Source organism: Spea bombifrons, chromosome 9, assembly GCF_027358695.1.
Source record: "Spea bombifrons isolate aSpeBom1 chromosome 9, aSpeBom1.2.pri, whole genome shotgun sequence".
Taxonomy (NCBI): Eukaryota; Metazoa; Chordata; class Amphibia; order Anura; family Pelobatidae; genus Spea; species Spea bombifrons.
This window is the reverse complement of record NC_071095.1, coordinates 33,254,437-33,276,719: the sequence shown is the minus strand read 5'-3', so window position 1 is coordinate 33,276,719 and position 22,283 is coordinate 33,254,437. Positions and strand designations below refer to the sequence as shown.

The 22,283-nt window shown below is 44.7% G+C and overlaps 1 protein-coding gene across 2 annotated transcripts in view; it reads left to right on the top strand.

The window, feature by feature from the left end:
* LOC128504703 (cysteine-rich protein 2-like) overlaps window positions 1-18,857 on the top strand; it is an 85,981-nt gene extending 67,124 nt beyond the window's left edge. The window contains exons 7-9 of one of the 2 annotated variants that reach the window (XR_008355480.1): window positions 8,726-8,783; window positions 18,124-18,568; window positions 18,677-18,857. Coding sequence is in view for 1 of the 2 variants with exons in the window: in XM_053474878.1 (XP_053330853.1) it covers window positions 8,726-8,783; window positions 18,124-18,191 (126 nt within the window). In the remaining variant the exon portion in view is untranslated. Of the gene's footprint in view, window positions 1-8,725; window positions 8,784-18,123 lie in introns of both variants that reach the window. The other variant, XM_053474878.1, reaches the window with a different exon arrangement.
* The last annotated feature ends 3,426 nt before the right edge of the window (window positions 18,858-22,283 follow it).

The following is a 22,283-nucleotide window of genomic DNA, read 5'->3' as shown; positions in this document are numbered from 1 at the left end:
CTCCAATTGTTATCTTGTAGTCCTAGGCTAGTCCTGTTTGGTCCTGTGGTTTCTATGTATTTATGTGTTGCCTGGTCAGTCTTGTCAGCTCTGTGTCTTGTTGTCCTGTCTTGTAACCCCGGTAGAGGGGTTTCCTGTCTTGTAACCCCGGTAGAGGGGTGTCCTGTCTTGAACTCCGGATAGAGGGGTGTCCTGTCTTGAACCCCCAGTAGCGGGGTGTCCTGTCTTGAACCCCCGGCAGCGGGGTGTCCTGTCTTGAACCCCCGGCAGAGGGGTGTCTTGTCTTGTAACCCCGGGAGAGGGGTGTCTTGTCTTGTAACCCCGTAGAGGGGTGTCCTGCCCTGTTCATGTTGGATCTTGAGTATTCCTTGTATTGTTCCCTGTCGTGCCCTGTATCATGTATATCTTGTCTCCTGTCCTGTTCATGTCGGATCTTGAGTATTCCTTGTCTTGTTCCCTGTCGTGCCCTGTATTATGTATATCTTGTCTGGTTATGGTTTTTGCTTGGTCTCCCTGTCTCTTTCTTGTTATGTTTCTGCTATATACTCTGCTTAGCTTCCCTACTTCCAGCCTGCAGCATCCTACACATGATTCTAGTGCTATGTCTCATGCCTGCTCCAGGGTGCCTGCAGGATATCTCCAAGTTCTGTTCTGCCATCATCCGCTGCTATGACAGGGCGCTGGTATGTGGCTGCACAACCCTAGATGCCCACCGGGAGAGTACTGTCGCCCTGCACCAGGTCCTGTCCAACTCCGCTCCTGCACCGTAACTCCTGAACACAATCTTTGGGCACTCTGGGTCTTTACAGTCGTCTGTATGGACCTGGTTCCTGACATTAAAATGGTTACATTTCCAAGGTTGTTGTACCTCATATAATCTCTTCCACTTTTTCTTAAGAAAACGGAAAGTCGGTTGTCCAATGCGTTTTGAAAGTTTATTTGGAACAATAAGAGATCTTAAATTGCCATTAATCTCAGAAAGGGCAAACAGAGGTTGGTCTTCAATCTACCCGTAGTTAGGAATTATAATGTAGCGGCCCTATACCGGTATGCGGCGGACTGGATCTCATACTCGAATAACTATACGGACACTACCCTTGAACAACACCTTAGCCCCTCTATAGCGCTACTGGCCCTCTTACGCCTTTCACCATTAGGGACAATCCTCTTCTCTATTCCACTAAAAGGGCTTGGAAATTGGTTAGAATAAGGCTGGGTTTGCAATGGCGGGTTTCTCTTTTCCAACCATTCTGCAACAACCCAATATTCCAGGAGGGGATCGCATTGGACCCCTATCTCACGTGGGCTAAGAGGGGAATAATAACCTGGTTTGCTTATCTGTGGGTGAGAAGCTTTGTTAGAATGCAGATCAACACCTTTTGACCAAATGACTGGGATAACCCCTGGACAGGCGGGTTGGGCTGACTTCTGGGAATCATACATCAACAAAACTAGTTCATTAATTAATGCAAACAACTTTTTCTCACGCTCATATGCCAAGGGGTGTGTTGGCGTGGCTTACGCACTTCCCGAACATTAATGGTGAGGACCTGGTTAAAAACATGTTAGCCACATGTAGAGTGCTGCCTGCTAGCTCCTATGTTGACATGCAATTTATGATTGCACACCAAGTCTATCTTTCCCAACATAGACAGTTGTTAATGGGAATAATCCCTAATGATTCTTGCCCAAAGTGTAAATTTGTGGATGCGGATTTGTTCCATAACCTTTGGACCTGCCCTACAATACAACTGTTTTGGGCATCTCTTCAGTCTTTTTTGAGACAGCTGCACATCTACAACTTCCATATCACACCGGAGGCTGCCGTTTATGGCTTTATGCTCACTGAGGGAATACGTTATGTGGCCTTACTACGCATAATCCTAGCAGTAGCTAAGAAGTCTCCTGCATCACTGGATATATCCAGACGCACCATCCATGGCTATGTTCCACAACAAACTATTACCGTATTGGCTCGAATATAGGCCACACTTTTTTCCCCCACTTTAAGTCTTTAAAGTCGGGGGGCGGCCTATATTCGGGGTCTAGCACCCGACGCCCGGGACATGCAGTCCCGGGTGCCGGGCAGGCAGCGGGGTAAGGATACAGATCCCCCGCAGCGGTGCAGGGGACCTACATCCTACTCCCCGATACGCTCAGACAGCCTCCCCTGCCAGCACTTCCCACGGGGGGGTGCCGGCTCGGGAGGTTGTCTAAGCGCATCGTGCGGACCGTCAGCACGATGCGTTTTACCTCTGCCCCCTCCCGGCCTTACCGGAGCAGACTCCTGGGTGTCTTGCGGGGCCGGCGGGGGACATCCACGCAATACAACTTCCGGTGCCGGCACCGGAAGTTGTATACGCGTATTGCGTAGATGTCCCCCGCCGGCCCCGCAAGACACCCGGGAGTCTGCTCCGGTAAGTCGGGGGGGGCAGAGGAGGACAGTGGTAGCATATCTCGGGGAGGGAGGACAGTGCTAGCATATCTCGGGGAGGGAGGACAGTGGTAGCATATCTCGGGGAGGGAGGACAGTGGTAGCATATCTCAGGGAGGGAGGACAGTAGGTAGCATATCTCGGGGAGGGAGGACAGTGGCAGCATATCTCGGGGGGGGGGGAGGACAGTGGTAGCATATCTCGGGGAGGGAGGACAGTGGCAGCATATCTCGGGGGGGGACAGAGTGGCAGCATGTTTTTTGGTGCTTTTTTAAAGAAAACAACTTTTTCTTTAAAAAAGCACCAAACTTTTAGGGTGCGGCCTATATACGGGGGGGGCCTATATCCGAGCCAATATGGTATATCTGCTTAGAATGGACCGCCTCTATACATAAAGAACGAGATACTAAACGTTTTTTTCAAAAATAAGAATGCTTTATTAGTACATTGGATAATACACTCAAAAACCAAATCCTAAAAACTTTTCGGGCCACATCTTGGTTTAGTGCACAGCTGCTTAAGGGCAGAGTTCCTTGTGGTTGAGGCGCAGTGAATGATGACGTGACTACGGACGGAGTGACACAATATGCTCCATAGTTGGTCTGCCATGATTTCCATTGGGAGTGGGAGACAGAGTGGAGGGCTTGGGTTCAGTGCGGTATGGTGTATGTTGTAATTGGTTTTGTCATATACATCAATCGTTTTAACTAAAAAGTATAAATGGCAGGGGGATGTAACACCTGACATACAGTATATTTCTGCTAACCGGGGGGGGGGATAGAATTGCTTTGGTGTATGAGCCAGGGTATATATATATATCCCTTAATCACCCACTAATGACTCTTAGCTTTCTCTAAGAGGAATGTCATCTACTGTCATCATAATATCAAATACTGCTGCACATTGTATTTCAAATAGTGTGGAGCCATGAGGGATTTTTTCCACCTACTGGGCAAAATTGTCCAGTTCTTTAACCCCTTAAGGACAATAGGGGTTTTTACTCGTAGTATATTGTGGGACAATGGCTATTTTAACATTTTTCGGTGTTGCTGTTTAGCTGTGATTTTCTTCTTTCTCATTTCGTGCTCCCACACATATTATATATTGTTTTTTTCAGGACAAACAGGGCTTTCTTTAGATACCATTAATTTTATCATATCATCTAATTTACTATAAAAAAAATGATAAAATATGGGGATTTTTTGTTAAAAAATTACTTTTTCTCACTTTTTAAACAAAAAACTTTTACTCATCTGCAAAAACGAATGAAAAAACCTGCTAAATAGATTCTACTATTTGTCCTGAGTTTAGAAATACCCAATGTTTTTATGTTTTTTTGCTTTTTTCTGCACGTTATGGGGCAATAAGTACAGGTAGCGTTTTGCTATTTCAAAACCTTTTTTTCCAAATCTGGTAATTCTTCCCCCCATGTGCCATTTCGGGTATCTTTGAAGCCGGCCAATGCAATTTACCCCATCAAGTCATATATTTTTAAAAACTAGACACCCCAAGGTATTTCACATGCTGGTAATTTAACACTTTCCATGCACTCATTTTACCACCAGCCTTTGTGAAACTTTATGGTAGTACATTTTTTTGTATTTTTTTCACACACGTTGTACTTCAGGTATAAATTTATCGCTCCTGGTATATGTCCGTGTCAAACAACACCCCAATATGTGTTCAGTAACATCTCCTGAGCGCAGTGATACCCCACATGCATGGGTTTGTTGGGTTATTTGGGAGGTAAAAGGCCGCCTTTGTGAGGTGTGTATTTTTTGGCCATTTAGACATCTGCCCCATGTCCCATATTTGGGACACCTTTGAACCCGGCCAATTCAATTTATCCCATCCACTCATGCATTTTTTAATACGAGACACCCTATGGGCATTTGTAATGCCAATATTTTAACTCTTTCCATGCTGTAATTTTTGTAAAGATAAAGAATTTTAGGACTTGCTTATTAATTTTTTTTTTTTTTTTTTGGTGACAGTGGGAATTTTTATGTTACCATATTATTTTTATTTTTTTTAAACATTTTTTTAATTTTTTTTTTTAATTTTTTTTTAATTTTTTTTACTAATCACTCATTAGTGAGCTGGGCTCCATTGACCTTGCATGGTTGGATGCAGTACCTGCATTCAACCTGCAGGAGGAGCTCGAGAGTTCACAAGAGGGTCTGGATAGACCCTCTATGAACTCATATTTATTGTTGATGCCATCCTGTGAATGACGGCAACGTCATTTACAGGATGGCACTTGTGGTTGCTCCTCGGGGTAGGGGGGTAGTGTTGCTGACATGCCTCGATATCGAGGCATGTCAGTAACACCATTTATGCTTAGGAAGCGATTCAGATCGCTTCCTAAGCTGTTTTAGCCGGGCGCCGCCGCGATCTTTGATGATCGGTGCGGCGGCGGCCATTTTTCTTCCGGGGAGGGCTGCCGAGGGCTGCCCTCCCCGGATCCACGGTCAGCCTCACTTGTGAGGCTTCCGTGGATGCTGCAAAGCCGCAGATCGCGGCGAAAACGCCGCGATCGCGGCGATGCAGCTATTTAACGGCAGCCCGTACATGTACGGGCATTGTCGTTAACCCGTTGCACGGCAACCCCGTACATGTACGGGGATTGTCGTTAAGGGGTTAAATTTGTTTTGGTTTCAGTTTGCACTCGTGCCATTATCTGGATCAATTTAGTTAGGCTCATACTACAGTGACCCCCTGCAAGAGATCAAAACATTTTTACTAGGTTGATAAATGTTATGTATATCTTTCTTAAAAAAAAACAGGACAGGCCTGCATCCCAGTTTTATCCTTCCTGTTGTGGATTATGCTGTCTCCGGAGCGCACTATTGTCCCTCTATCCGGCTGCAGACACTTCCAGCGCCTAAGTGGGAGATGGTGGATTTCCCCTTGGAACTCTCTGGTGGACTGCAAACATGTCACAGTCCCCTATACGTTGACTGACCGCCGATGACACTGAGAGGCATCCAGGGACATGCTGGTTGTGGGAGTATCACTGTGTGTAGGCTGGGGGGCACCCTGTTTTCCAGACAATGGGGAAACTCCCTATCGTTAATCCAATTATATGTCTTGTGTACAGGTATCTTCACCAAAGGTAATTGTATTATGTCCCCTGTGTGTCACGTGCACTCCCTTTCCCCATTGTATCCCATAACTCCATAATTAGAGTACCTGATGGAGAACTAGCTTCTTGTATTGTTAGACGTTAATTGTATTACCCAGTTATCTGATGCTTTTCTGTCTTTCCCTGTAATAAATGTTTGTCTGCTTTTAAAAAAAATGCGACTGGTTTTGTCCACTGCATTGGGAGCTTACTAAATAGACTGTTCAGATCTGCATGCTGTTCGTTGGGCTGATTTACTGGAAGCTGGAGGAGTATTGCTGAAGCAGTGGAGACATTATCCTCCCTGCCTTTGAACCCATAACAATACCATCAGGAGCCATGAAGGTTTGAAACAGCAACCCTGCATATGGAAGGTAGTGCACCTATCATTTACAGCACCAGGTTGTTTTTGGGATGCTGCACTGCTGCTGCCTATCCATGGACTTATGATGATCCTTGACTTTGTTTCGGCCCGCTCCCAGTGGTCCTATCTAGCATCAGAATCTCGAAACCTTGCTGTGCGTGACACCTGTCTTGTTTTTTATTTTATATATTTTTCATATTTTTTTTCATATTTTACATAACTATATATATATATATATATATATATATACTCACTGGCCTCTTTATTAGGTGCACCTGTTCAATTGCTTGTTAACACAAATAGCTAAACAGTCAATCATATGGCAGCAACTTAATGCATTTAGGCATGTAGAGGCAGTCAGGACAACTTGCTGAAGTTCAAACCCAGCATCAGAATGGGGAAGAAAGGGGATTTAAGTGACCTTGAACGTTTTTGGTGTTTCAGAAGCTGCTGATCTACTGGGATTTTCACGCACAACCATCTCTAGGGTTTACAGAGAATGGTCCGAAAAAGAGAAACTATCCAGTGAGTATCAGTTGTGTGGATGGAAATGCCTTGTTGATATCAGCTATCAGAGGAGACTGGCAGACTGGTTCGACAACAGTAACTAAAATAAACACTCGTTACAACCAAGGTATGCAGAATACCATTTCAGAACGCACAACACGTCGAACCTTGAAGCAGATGGACTACAGGAGCAGAAGTCCACACTGGGTGCCACTCCTGTCAGCTAAGAACAGGAAACCGAGGCTACAATTTGCACAGGCTCACCAAAATTGGACAATGGAAGACTGGAAGAACGTTTCCTGGTCTGATGAGTCTCTATTCCAGCTGCAACATTCAGATGGCAGGATCAGAATTTGGCGTAAACAACATGAAAGCATAGATCCCATGTTCTGGTGACTACTTCCAGCAGGATAATGCATCATGCAACAAAGTTCACATCATCTCAAACTGGTTTCTTGAACATGACAATGAGTTCACTGTACTCCAGTGGCCTCCACAGTCACCAGATCTCAATCCAATAGAGCACCTTTTGGATGTGGTGAAACGAGAGATTTGCATCATGGATGTGCAGCCGACAAATCTGCGGCAAATGCCTGAAGCCATCATGTCCATATGGACCAAAATCTTTGAGGAATATTTCCAGCACCTTGTAGAAAGTATGCCACAAAGAATGAAGCCAGTTCTGAAGGCAAAAGGGGGTCAAACCCGGTACTAGCAAAATGTACCTACTACATGGATGGGATGGACATGGTCAGCAACAATACTCGGGTAGGCTGTCGTGTTTAAATGATGCTCAGTTGGTACTAAGAGGCCCAAAGTGTGCCAAGAAAAGGCCCCCACGCCATTACAACACCATCACCAGCCTGAACGCTTGATACAAGGCAGGATGGATCCATGCTTTCATGTTGTTTAAGCCAAAGTCTGACCCTGCCATCTGAATGTCGCAGATTGTGCATGGTATTCTGGTTGTAACGAGTGAGTTACTGTTGCCTTTCTGTCATCTCGAACCAGTCTGCCCATTGTCCTCTGACCTTTCATCCACACAACTGCCCCTCACTGGATATTTTCTCTTTTTCGAACCATTCTCTGTAAACTCTAAAGATGGTTGTGTGTGAAATCAGCAGTTTTTGAGATGCTCAGACCAGTGAGTGTATATATGTATAAGTGTGATATAGACATGTGGTGTGAGGATGCAAAGCTGGGAATATCATTCATCTAGGTTAGAGGTGTTACACTCTGCTCTAGGGGTATGTCAGTGATCATAAACTCGACCGCATCCAGACTGCTTCAAGCAAGGAGATCAAAGGTATTGTCAAAAATGCTTGCCATCCTTAAGCATAAAAAGATGTAATACAGCCTTCAACGGATTAAACCAGGTATATAAAGGGGACTACTTGGTGATGTCATCCCCATTATATAACACTTATCTCTTATGATGCTTTGTCGGAATAGATCTCCATGAACACAGTCACCTCTAGTGCTAGCTCGACAAACACTGCAGCAGGGGGTCTAGTCAAACCACTGTAAGCAAACGCATTAAACAATCCTATTGATTTCAATGGGTGCACTTTCCTACCATTGATTGGCTGGTTCAAACAGCTAGTCAGTGACAATGATATTTTGACTACAAAGGAGGAAAGCAACTGAACATGCAGGTCTACAACTTCTTCTACCTTAGGAAAGTGATTTGAATTGATTGTTAGGGACAGTAAACTTCGACACCTCCTATGTAGTACTGTTGCAGGAAATTAATGGGAGTGCTTTCTGTGCATGCGCACAAGGGGAGTATCATTATACCATTCCAGAACCCTCACTGAGTCAGAGTCAGGTCAATATATCATGCTGGCATAGGTCATACAAAAGTACAAGCTAAGTAGCTAGTGGACAGGGTAAGAGGCAAGTGTAAATGGGGGTCTGCCGCAAACCTGTGTGGATTTGTAAGAGGGATCACATGAGAATTCAAAGGGACCACTGAGCTATCATATCACACATACACACACTCAATTCTGTGACTTGCACAGTGAGCCCAGTAGGGCATAAGGTCTCTCAACACAATGCTGCAATCTATTACTTAATCTTGTCCACTGATGCATAAGGTGGCATTTGTGCTATCATGTTGGCGAGGACAAAATGCCCTTAAATACCCCAAGATAGCAGCACATTAGCAAATATATACAATACAAATGTTTATAATACATTGAATAAGAAATATGCATTACACAATCGAGCCATGTAAAATAGACATTTATTTTCATATGTAAGTACTGACTCCTTAAACTTCTGTTTGTTTTTGCAGCACGATGGACAGCCTTACTGCCATAAGCCCTGTTATGGAATCCTTTTTGGACCTAAAGGTTAGTTATTAAGTATGATCTCCAAATTTGTAAACATATGTATATGCACTTGCATAGACTCAAACATATAAAGTAAATCACATTTATCTGTATGAATAGGCATCATTTGTGTCTAGAAATTAAGTTTACATTGATAATAGAAGCACTTGCATAGGTAGGGTAACTTAACAAAAGTTTTAGTATCAGCATTTAAATATTAAAAAAATATTAGAAAATATCTATAAATTATGTAAAAAAATTTTTAGATGAACAACACATAACATATTACGCCATGTCATGATTTATTTAACAAAAATAAAGCTAAAATGGAGGACACAGATGGAACAGATGAGTGTTATTATGTTATGATTATGATGTGATAAAAACTGACCAGGGCTACCATTGTTAATCTGGCACCCTAGGCTTTCCTGCAGGGGGGGGGCAGTGAAGAGGGTGCTGTGAGGCGCCTAGCAGGGTCACATAACATGCATTACATGACCCTGCTGGGGGCCTCACAGCACTCACTTCACCGTGCCTCACAGCACAGGCTGCTGAATTCACAATAGTAGTAGACACACGGCAGGTCTCTACGAGGTGAGGGGGAGAGGAGTAGCGTATGTACACTATATGGACAAAGGTGTTGGGACACCTAACCATTACATCAACAGGTAATTTTACGACACTGCATTCTAGAAACTTAGACATTTATATTAAGTTAGTCCCCCCTTTGCAGCTATAACACCATCAAGTCTTCTGGAAAGGCTTTATACAAAAAGAAATTGTTGCCCATTCATCCAGTGGAACATTCATGAGGTCAGGCACTGATGCTGGAAGAGAAGACGATCCACAATCTCCATTCCAGTTAATTCCAAAAGTGTTACATGGGGTTAAGGTCAGGGCTCTGTCCAGGCCAGTCAAGTTCTTCCACATCAAACTCATCCAACCATGTCTTTATGGAAGAAAAGGAAGATACAGCGGTGTTATTACTAGTATATATATATATATATATATATATATATATATATATATATATATATATATATATATATATATTGTAGGGGACAGCTTACGCATGGGGCGGCAATGACAGTTTCACACAGGTTTCCAACGTAAAAGCGTGTTTATTTAGACGTTGTAGTCACAGAGCACCTTGTAAACAAAACAAACTATAAGCCTGTCCGGCTCTAACTAAACAGCAGGATACCTCTCTAGCAGCCTAAGGTCTGGCGCAAAGTAACAGGTTTTGCATGGGGTAAAGCTTCATACCTGGTGGGCTGCAGCGCTGGCTGTAGCTGCTCCTTCATTCAGTTTCTCCCTCTCTCTGCAAACCTAACAGCCCTCTCTTTTAAGGCTTCCTCCCCAGTAACGAGCTTAGGAAGCCTCACCTGAGAGCACCTGGGTTTGCTACCATGCCTGGCTGAGGTAACCAGGTGAGATATATATCCCATCAACCACTCTCCCATACACTTTACCACATATCCCCCCCGTCGACTCCAGACCAGAGGTCTGGACAGCGTCAGCAACCATACAGTACACCCTGGACAACGCATCCGCATTCCCATGCAACTTCCCTGGTCTATGCTCCACTGTAAATCTAAAATTTTGCAAGGAGAGAAACCATCTGGTCACTCTTGCATTTCTCTCCTTATTCTGTTTCATCCATGCCAAAGGAGCATGGTCAGTCACCAACACGAATTCCCGGCCCAGCAGGTAATATCTCAGGGACTCCAACGCCCACTTGATGGCGAGACACTCCCTTTCCACTATGGCATAATTTGCCTCTGCTGGGGTCAGTTTCCTACTCAGGTACAGCACTGGGTGTTCTTCCCCATTAACCACTTGCGACAAAACTGCTCCCAAACCTGTAGCAGACGCGTCTGTCTGAACCAGAAATGGTTTCCTAAAATCTGGGGAAACGAGCACTGGCTGGTCACATAGGGCAGACTTCAGACTCTGAAAAGCCTTCTCTGCCTCGGGGTTCCACTTTACCATCACTGACTTATCACCCTTCGTTAAGTCTGTCAATGGTGTTGCCATTGAGGCAAAGTTGGGCACGAACCGACAGTAGTACCCGGTTATGCCAAGGAAAGCCCTCACTTGTTTCTTTGTTACTGGCCTAGGCCAGTTCTGTATCACCTCAATCTTATTGATCTGGGGTTTAACCAGCCCCCTACCAATGATATAACCCAGGTATCTTGCTTCCTCCAGACCCACTGCACATTTTTCAGGGTTTATGGTTAGGCCTGCATCACTAATGGAGTCTAACACGCCCTGTACCTTACAGAGGTGACTTTTCCAGTCAGACGAAAAAATTACCACATCGTCCAGGTAAGCAGCGGCATAATCACGATGCGGTCTCAAAATCAGATCCATCAGCCTCTGGAAGGTAGCAGGGGCCCCATGTAACCCAAATGGCATTACAACATACTGGAACAGGCCCTCTGGAGTGGAAAAGGCAGTCTTCTCTTTAGCCTCCTCAGTCAACGGTATCTGCCAATAGCCCTTTGTAAGGTCAAGTGTTGTGATGTACCTTGCCTTCCCAAGCCTCTCAACCAGTTCATCCACTCGGGGCATGGGGTACGCATCAAACTTTGAGACCTCATTTAATCTCCTGAAGTCATTACAGAACCTCCACGTCCCATTGGGCTTTGGGATTAGCACAATGGGGCTTGACCATTCACTAGTGGATTCCTCAATCACACCTAATTCAAGCATGCGCCTGACCTCAGAGGATACCGCCTCCCTACGTGCTTCTGGTATCCTGTATGGCTTCAGGTTCACTTTACTGTGAGGCTCAGTTTTAATATGGTGTTTTATGAGGTGGGTACGCCCAGGTAGGTCCGAAAACTTGCGTCTGTTTTCCTGCAGGAACTCCCTCACCTCCTGCTTCTGGGGCACTGACAGTGCCTCTCCTATTGTTACTGGGGGAACGGGTTGCCCCACTTCTTTGACCCCTGCCTGGGTTGCCCCCAAAGACTCCCGATCTTTCCACGGCTTGATCAGGTTTACGTGGTAAACCTGGAAGGGTTTTCTCCTGCCTGGTTGATGGACCTTGTAGTTCACCTCACTCATCTTCTCTACAACCTCATAGGGACCCTGCCACTTGGCTAAAAACTTACTTTCAACGGTGGGCACTAAAACCAGGACCCTGTCCCCAGGATTAAAGGCCCTCAACCTGGCAGATCTGTTATAAATTCTGCTCTGGGCCTCCTGTGCTCTTTGCAGATGCGTTTTAACTATAGGCATCACTGTCGCTATTCGGTCCTGCATCTGAGCCACATGTTCAATAACACTTTTATATGGGGTGGCCTCGGTCTCCCAAGTTTCTTTGGCAATATCTAACAAACCCCTTGGATGTCGGCCATAGACTAACTCAAAGGGGGAAAACCCTGTAGACGCTTGGGGCACCTCCCGGATAGAGAACATGAGGTAGGGTAATAGACAGTCCCAATCCCGGCCATCCCTTTCTACCACCTTTTTTAGCATATGCTTGAGGGTTTTGTTAAACCTCTCAACTAACCCGTCTGTTTGAGGGTGGTACACTGAGGTACGGAGGTGAGTGATTTTAAACAACTTACACAGGTCTTTCATGACCCGTGACATAAAGGGCGTACCCTGGTCAGTAAGAATTTCTTTAGGGATCCCCGTGCGAGAGAACATGTAAAACAACTCCCTAGCAATATTTTTGGAGGCCATGTTTCTTAAGGGTACCGCCTCTGGGTACCGGGTAGCATAATCCAATACAACCAAAATGTATTGGTGTCCCCTAGCAGATTTGACAATGGGCCCTACCAAATCCATGGCAACTCTCTCAAATGGTACTTCGATGATGGGAAGTGGCACCAAGGGGCTACGGAAGTGTGGTGTTGGGGCACTTTTCTGGCATGTGGGGCATGACTCACAATACCTTTTTACTTCTTCATACACCCCAGGCCAATAAAACCTTTGGAGGACCCTCTCTTGCGTTTTATTAGTCCCCAAGTGCCCCCCAAACACATGGTTATGAGCTATGTCCAGCACCAGGTGTCGGTATGGTTTCGGCACCAGAAGCTGTTCCACAATTTCCGTGTTAACTTTGGTGACCCGGTACACTAGATCCCCATTCATGGCAAAATGTGGAAATTTCTGGTCAGCTTCGGGTTCCTGTGGTACCCCATTTACTACGGTGACATTTGCCCGTGCAGTTCCCAGAGTGGGGTCTCTCACTTGCTCGGTCCCGAAGTTACCCCGAGACATTTCTAAATCTAAGACCTGTTGGCCGGGTAGGGAAGTTTCTTCTTCTTCCTCCCCAGCTAACACCTGCAAGGGGAAAGAATCTTCACTATACATTTCAGGTGGGCCTACATCCTTTTCATCATGCCCCTTACTGGTATCATTGTTTCCAATGGCCGTCTCACATGACCCATTATTTACAGGGAAGGGTACAGACTCTGCCGGAGTTTGTTCCCCCGCTGCAGAAACGTTCCCCCTTTTCCACAACTCCCAGAACAATGGGAAATCGCGGCCTAATATAACCGGATGCATAAGTCTTTTTACCACTCCGACTTCGTAGGTCACAGTTCCAGATGGGGTCACCAACTTAATGGGGGCCACAGGGTAAGCGACAATATCCCCGTGGATGCATAGCACTCTTATGTGCTTGTTCGGCACGTAGTCCATAGCCACAAGGCCGGCCCGAACCAAAGTCACCAGGCTACCCGAGTCCAAAAGTGCCTTCACGGAGCAGTCATTTATTGTCACCATACAAAAATGTGGCTCAGTCTCTGACTCTGGAATGGCTGCACAAACAGGTTCTGCAAATAGGGACTGACGCCGACTAGCGTCACACACCATGGGCTCTGAGTTAAGAGGGCAATAGGCGGCTATGTGTCCCCACTCATGGCACCTCCAGCACTGGGGGGTCCCTGGCCTCCTTAGTAGAGAGCCCTTTCTAGGATTGTGGGGTCCCAGGGGTTCAGGATCAGTCTTTTGCCCTTGCCCAAACTCTAGAGCCCTGCTCTCTCTCACATTTTTCCATACACCTCCAGCTGGAACTCTCTTACCCAAAGATGTCGCGGGTCTGACAGTCTTGGAAGGTGTTGGTGCCGCAGGGACCTCACGGAGGAAGTCCTCGGTTGCTATGAACCTTTCCACCATGTTGACCAGCTGCTCAGCAGTTCTGGGGTCTCCATGCCCAACCCACCGTTGTAGCTCCGCCGGGAGGGCGCGGAGGTAGTGGTCCACTACCACCTTTTCCACAATCTGGGCTGGTGTAGTGGATTCTGGTTCCAGCCACTTGCGTACAAGATGAATCAGATCATACATCTGGGACCTGGTAGGCTTGTCCATGGTGTATTTCCAACAGTGGACTCTCTTGGCCCGAACAGCGGGCGTAACACCCAGGCGAGCAAGGATCTCCATTTTTAGTTTTGTAAAGTCCCGGACATCCTGCTCCCCGAGGTCATAGTAGGCCTTTTGCGGTTCACCAGTCAGGAAGGGTGCAATCACTTCTGCCCACTCTGCAACTGGCAGTCTCTCTCTCTCCGCCACTCTCTCAAATACGGTGAGGTAGGCCTCAACGTCGTCGGCAGGTGTCATCTTTTGTAAGCCCCGCTGAACGGCCCTCCTCACGTTAACAGTCTCAAGGGGGCTTGCCTCCACTTGTTGGGGTTGAGCCACAACAGTCTCTCTGAGCGCAGCAATCTGCTCCATTAACAGGCGATTCGTTTCCTGTTGTTGGGCCATAGTCTGCTGTTGCGCATGTTGCTGGGCGTGAAAAGCCTCTGCATGAAACTTCCGTTGCTGTTCCAAGGCCTGCTCATGTCTCAGGTTAGCCTGTATCAGCTGCTTTATCACTTTCTCCATTGTGCCGGATGGGCCTTACAGTGCTGCAGCCTTCACTCAGGACATATGCTTCCGGCCCTTTAAATGTCCACAAAATTCAGATGCTGTGTTTTGTCCTGCCGTTGCTCCTAGCACAACTGTGCCCGCATTCTCCACCAATTGTAGGGGACAGCTTACGCATGGGGCGGCAATGACAGTTTCACACAGGTTTCCAACGTAAAAGCGTGTTTATTTAGACGTTGTAGTCACAGAGCACCTTGTAAACAAAACAAACTATAAGCCTGTCCGGCTCTAACTAAACAGCAGGATACCTCTCTAGCAGCCTAAGGTCTGGCGCAAAGTAACAGGTTTTGCATGGGGTAAAGCTTCATACCTGGTGGGCTGCAGCGCTGGCTGTAGCTGCTCCTTCATTCAGTTTCTCCCTCTCTCTGCAAACCTAACAGCCCTCTCTTTTAAGGCTTCCTCCCCAGTAACGAGCTTAGGAAGCCTCACCTGAGAGCACCTGGGTTTGCTACCATGCCTGGCTGAGGTAACCAGGTGAGATATATATCCCATCAACCACTCTCCCATACACTTTACCACAATATATATATATATTAAATATAATAAATGTGTATTAAGTGAATATAATGTGTATTAAGTGAAAAGAAGAAGGGAGACTACCCTATTTATAGAAAAATCAAGTGATAATTCGATCTTATCATTGTCGGTAGAAAAAGAGTGAAAGGAATAAATAATATTCAATGTTTAAGTGTTTGTGAACAGAGCAGCTAATCCTTGGAGAGATGTGGAATCCCTCTTGACAAGGGAAGACCTATGGTTACAAAAAGTATAACTCGAAGACAGCGCTCCGGCAAAGTGTTAATATAAAAATATATAATTTATTAAAAGAAAAGTAAACAAACATTAAGCAAGAAAGATATTAAAAATACATTTCAAACTAAAAATATACAAAAAGACATACAATAATAATCAAAGAAATAATAATCAATGAACAATGAAAAGAAATCTAATAAAACTCACTGTAGAATAAGTAATGCTTGCCCAGGCTGGGCGCCAAAATGCAGGACACATTTAGTTTAGGTACTTCTTCAGCTGCAAAGAAATGGCGCAAACGATGCCACCTAGAGATAACATGACGTAAAGACACTTGTCCCTGGAAGATTCTGGAAAGTCCCTACAACGGCTATAAAAACCCAAGGCCGCAATCACAAACTTTGGAACATCACCTGCGGTGTTTGCAAGAACGTGCACAGGCAGCCCAGGACCGATCCAGGGATCCTTGCTTCCAAGACAAGTGGCTCTTCGAAAAGACTGTTCTGAGGGGTTTCCCAGTCTCTGCTGAGTTGTGAGTTAATAAGCTTGAGGAGTGATAACTACTTGGCTTGGTGATGTATTACTGTGTTGACATTTGACACTATAGCATTGATTGCTGTGATATTGATTGATTTACTCGTTTTACGCACACATATATACATACATATAAGTTTGCATACACAGCTATTTTCCACCTGCTGTAGTGAGAGTTCTATATTAAAGTTTTGCTTGATCAAATTGCTGTTGGTTGTGCTTTCACTCCGTATCCTCTTAATTATTGAAAACAGAGTTTAAGCTAAGCCTAGTGAAGGAAAATCTTAATGCTTCAGCATACCAAGACAAAATGTCATTATCCAAAATAATAACAGTTTGGGGAAGGCCCTTTTCTATTCAAGCATGACTGTGCCCCCAGTGCCCCAGAATGCAATGTCATCAAAGTACCTGTTGGTGTAATGTCCAGGTGTCTCTATACTTTTGTCCATATAATGTATGTATATATAAGAGTGCATACTGTAGTGTCAGTCAGTGTGTATATGAATAGCGCTGGCATCAGTCTGTGTATTTGTATACTCTCATGTCAGAGTCAGTTGATTCAATTTTTTGTTGGTGTTGGGATCACCTTATATTAAACTGCTCACCCTATATTGATTATGTAGGTTTATTATTTGTGTTTGAAAGAGAGTAGTGCTGTAAGCCTCTGTGCCCTGGGCTCCTGGAGGGGCCTTGGGGCTAGCCTCCTCCCTACAGATTAAAGGACCCTGGCCTCGGAATGGGTTCGGTTTTTGGGGAGATGGGTACAAGGGGTTCGTTGGGACTACTTTTCCCCCCTGCCACATTTTCCTAATTACCAGAGACTCTAAAGACTGTGGGGTTCGGACACAGATTTTGGGTACCTGCATTTTGGGAGGGGATTTTATGTATGGTCTGTTACTCCCCATTGGCTCAGGACTAACAGGAAAGAAACCTCTATGACGTTTAAGATTACTACCCATTTTTGGTTCATCAGTTGACAAATACTTAATGACTGCAGGTTTTGTACTATGTAGCTCCATATTGTCTATGCTAACCCCACCACTGCTCTCACCCCCTTTTCCCATAGTTAGAACACCTTCCCAGTCTACTCTAGCTAGCCCTTCAATTCTATCTTTATCCTCCCCCATAACCTAGTTTAAAAGATCCTTGGTTCCTCTGCCATCCTCTCCCCTAAGAACTGCAGCCCTCTCTTCATTGAGGTACAGTCCATTCCTGCACTGCAAAGTCTGCGCAGTGCTCCAAAACCCAAATCCCTCTTTCTTACACCACACTCTTAGCCACGCATTGATCTCCCTAAGCTCCCACTGTCTCACTGATGTAGCATGTGGTACAGGTAATATTCCAGAGAATATTACCTTGGAGGTCCTTTCCTAAGTTTCTGACCTAGTGCCCTAAAAAGCCCCCCCACCACTACCACCACCAGCCTTTAACTTTGTCATTTCTACTAGAAATGTACTACGACCGCTGGATCATCTCCAGCCCCTCCCAACAATCTGTCTACCTGGTCTGCAATATGTCGAACCCGAGCACCCGGGAGACAGCATACTGTTCAGCATTCGGGGTCCTGGCGACAGATTATATATATATATATATATATATATAGATATATATAGATATATGGAATTACAAGGATTTATACTTTACCCTCCTTCTTTGCTTGTAACTCCTCACTTACTAAGGAGATGTCAGTAAGATTCAACCCAGCTCAAAATTCGCCTGTATGTCCAAGCTAAGTGCAAATTACCCCCTTGTACTGTTTAATACTGGTGTGTTTTCAAAACCCTCAGTCCCAGTTTTAGGGAGCATCTGACAATGTTTCTTGGGTTTTTTGAGCACTTTTTTCGACACAGTGATGTTTTTCTTCTTTTATATTACATTTAAGCCTTGTGTAAGTTGCAGAAACGTTACAATAAAGGGAAAGGGTGAGATAAAAAATAAAACCTGTGATTTACATATTTAGCAAGGCTTTTCTGTGCCCCATTATCACATTCACATTGGCTGATTCAGATGCTGTACATGGTATATTTATTTGTTGTCCCAATAATAGTTGCTACGGACAACACAGCTTATGTCCATCATGGAAGATGTCTTTTCATATTCACTGTTGATAAGAAATATTTTCCTTTGAGTACTTTTAAACACATTTCATAAAATTATAGTAATTTCTGTATGTATTTATATATTGCAGGTGTTAACACAGGATGTGTTGGAAGCTATATCTATGACAAAGATCCGGAGGGTAAAGCTCAGCCTTGAGAAGTAGCAGATATTTCCTGCAGTTTCAAGAGATCACTTTTTCTGTTACTCACAATGTTCATGTTGTTCCTAGATTTCACTAAACCATTACTTAGAGATAATGTAGGTTTGATTACCAGTTCTAAGTTTAACAGTTAATATGTCTGTTTTCTGATATTTCTTTTCTGTATATTGTAGACATTGTTAAATGACTGGAACTAAAAATAAGTGCTATGTTTAAGATTTTAATTATTATGTATCTTGCTGGTAAATTACTGATTAGGTGAATAGTATTCATAAAACACCAGTTATAAATCATAGTTGAAATCTTTGACTGTTTAAAAAACAGGTCATGTTTTTTATTTTCTGTTACCCAATATGAAAGTAAGCATATCCCTGTACACACAGCAAAATGTGTTTTTACTCCAGCTTTTACATTTTTAGTAAACCACATGCTCCCTAGTGTTATTTGATATTCTGAGCTCTCTGTTACAAAAGCATGATAGGGATTGAGAGCACATACCGTCACAGATCCTGCTTACATAGGAAGAATTTTATATTGATTGAGTACTGCATTTTAATATGGGTAAAAACCTTTAATTTGTGATTAAAAAAATCCTGAGTCGAATGTTCCCAGTTTATTGTTATTTGCGAACATGTTATTAAAAGTTTTGATTTTAGTGTAAACACAGTTGTGGCTTTCATGAATACCATATTTACTTGATTATAAGACAAGGTTTTTCAGAGCAAATGCCGTCGTGACATGACCTTCCACCATAGAAGCCCCAGCAGAAGTACCGGGCAGCAGCAGCGGAGGTTGTCTATGCGCATCGTGCAGACGTCCACCGGTTGCCCCCACTTGATGCCAGGAAGTCTGGAGCACAGGGGACAAGTCTAGGGATGCATCGGTAAATGGGGGGGGTATAAGGCATATCTGGGGGGCAGAGTGGGAGATAGGGGGGTACAAGGCATATCAAGGAGGCAAAGTGGCAAATAGGGGGTATAATAATGCAGATTGCAACTCACAATGCCTTCTTAATTTTTTTAAAAATACACCCTGCCCAAAAAAACACATTTTTTTTATCTTTTCAGTTTATGTTACTCTGAGAAATCTTGGCTCCAGCTGAACAAGGCCCTTCAGTGTCTCTGATAATTCAGGAAGAACATTTTCCTTTCAAATTTCCTCCAACCTCCAAAAAATCTAAAACACAGAAACGGTGCAGGGTGTGTAATGCCAAAGGAAGGACACAGTATTTTACTGTTCTGGTTGCCCTGATAAGCCCGGTCTGTGCATTGGCAACTGCATTTCATACAGTTGCCAGTTACAAAAAATAATTTCATTTTTTCTTAATCTTTCTTCTTAATATACTAACTTTTCCCCAATCAGACATCGGTGAAGAAATGGCTGGCTGAAAACTGTCAAAACTACCCTAGTTGAACACCTTGACTTGTTTACTGTTCCCAAATGGGATATGGGCCCAGTAAACCAATTTCTGAAAATTTGCGCATGTTCCAGTTATGGTCTCATGGCTTCCTCAAAAAATGCATGAACCATGCATGTGAGGCCTTGTTGGAACCGGGGGATGTTGGTGAATACAATTTTTTTTCTGCAGTTGCACATATGCTATACAAAATATAATATGAAGCCACAATTGAGTGCGACTAATCCTTGAAATAAATATTATAACACAATAAATAACTTTTCCACTAAATGGCCTTGAATGTTTTGTCCCCTGAAGTCACTACAACTTCAAGAGGGCATTTTATCTCTGGATAAATATAAATTAAATAATTCCTACTGTAAGTTAAGTACCAGGAAACAGATGACCAAACACACACACCAACACAGGCTCTGTCACACCGACACCCAGACACACACACTAGGACAGGCTCTGCCACACCGACAGCCAAACACACACACTCACACCAGGACAGGCTCTGCCACACACACACACACCAGGACAGGCTCTGTCACACCGACACCCAGACACACACACCAGGACAGGCTCTGTCACACAGACACACACACACACACCAGGACAGGCTCTGTCACACCGACACCCAGACACACACACCAGGACAGGCTCTGTCACACCAACACCCAGACACACACACCAGGACAGGCTCTGCCACACCGACAATCAAACACACACAGACACCAGGACAGGCTCTGACACACTGACACCCAAACACACACCCTAGGACAGGCTCTGACACACTGACAACCAAACACACACACCAGGACAGGCTCTGCCACACCGACAACCAAACACACACACACCAGAACAGGCTCTGCCACACAGACACCCAAACACACACCCTAGGACAGGCTCTACCACACTGACAACCGAACACACACCAGGACAGGCTCTGCCACACCAACACCCAAACACACACCAGGACAGGCTCTGCCACACCAACACTTATACACACACACCCAAGGACAGGCTCTGCTACACTGATTACCAAAACACACAAACAGCACGACACAATCTACGTCACAGACGTCTACATCAGAATGGATTTTTCACACTGCATTGTCGTTTATACCCCCCTTAGTGTTTTTGCCCCTTGTGTATTGATGCCCCTGCTGCCCATATATATTAACATTAGCCCCAGTTGCCGATAGCAGGTATAGATCAACACATTAACACACAAACCAAGCTTTGCATGTATAGATCAACTGAAATTCACTTGTGATCTCAAATAAACAGAATCAGACATACAAATCCTGTATTTGCAGGTATACAATAGTATAGGAAACGTAGCATCGCAGGTATAGATCAAATAAATACATGGAAACAGTATTGCAGGTATTAATCAACTGAATAAGACATATTAACCCTGTATTTGCAGGTATACATAAATAATGTATGGAAACATAGCATAGCAGATATGGATCTACAGAATAACACACAAACCCAGCTTTGCAGGTATAGATCAATTGGAATTCACATAAAAACACGTCATTAAAAGGTATATTTAAAACCCCCTAAATTACACGCATAGATCACAGGTTGCACACCCCAAAGCCAGCCCTGCCGTCCACACTGCCCACACAGCAATCACACTCCTATCATACTCAGGCAACCAGTAAATGCTGGTACCTAGGCATGATGGGACTGTGCTTGCTGTGGTTGCTGTTAGCAATCATACTCCTATCATGCCAAGTCAGCCACTACATGCTGGTACAGGGTGGCTGTAAGTGATGTGTAGACCCCATACTGCTGGCAGCATCAATACACAAGGGGGGCAGCTAGCTAGGTTTCAGCATGCACTGGCTGACTTGGCATGATAGGAGTGTGATTGCTAACAGCAATCAAAGTCCCATCATGCCTAGGTTCCAGCATTTACTGGTTGGATGTGTAAGTGCTGGAACCTAGGCATGATGGGACTTTGATTGCTGTTAGCAATCACACTCCTATCATGCCAAGTCAGCCAGTACATGCTCGAGGTGCGGCCTGCGTAAGATCGGTTGCCCTGGCTGCTGATCTTACGCGGGCCGCAGCTCGAGGTCTCGCGGGCCGCATTTGGCCCGCGGGCCGCATGTTGGACGCCCCTGCCTTATCACTTTGTAACCCCATCTCCCTCCCTTATCACTTTCTAACCCCTCTCCCTACACACTATCTACCCTCCCCCTTTGTAGTTGTCTCACCTTTAGTTCCAGCGACGGGAGCACGAGGCTTCTGTCTTCGTTCTCTGCTGAGGTGGCCGCTGCTTCACCGCTGAGTGCCGAAATATGACGTCTTTTTTCGCCGCTCAGGTTGAAATGCCGGCACCGCGACGGAGGTAGAGGTAGACGCATTGCGACTTTATTCCAAATGCCCCCCTTGCCCCCCTGTAGCGACGCCACTGGTGCTAATTGTTATGCAGCGATTTTAACCTTGGTGATTCTAATGTATTTGGCTGTCGTGCTCTGGTGCACCAGCAGGGATTATATGGTTTATATGCAAATACCAGCCATTTGGTCTTATGGTTGTAATGGTTAATGCTAATGAATTTGGGTTCCATGGAGGGGTGTGTGTTTTGTATTGCAACTTAAAGCAAAGCAAATCATGTTTTTAAAGTTTTATTATAATTAGCCATGGAATGTTAAGGAAATAGTAACTGCAA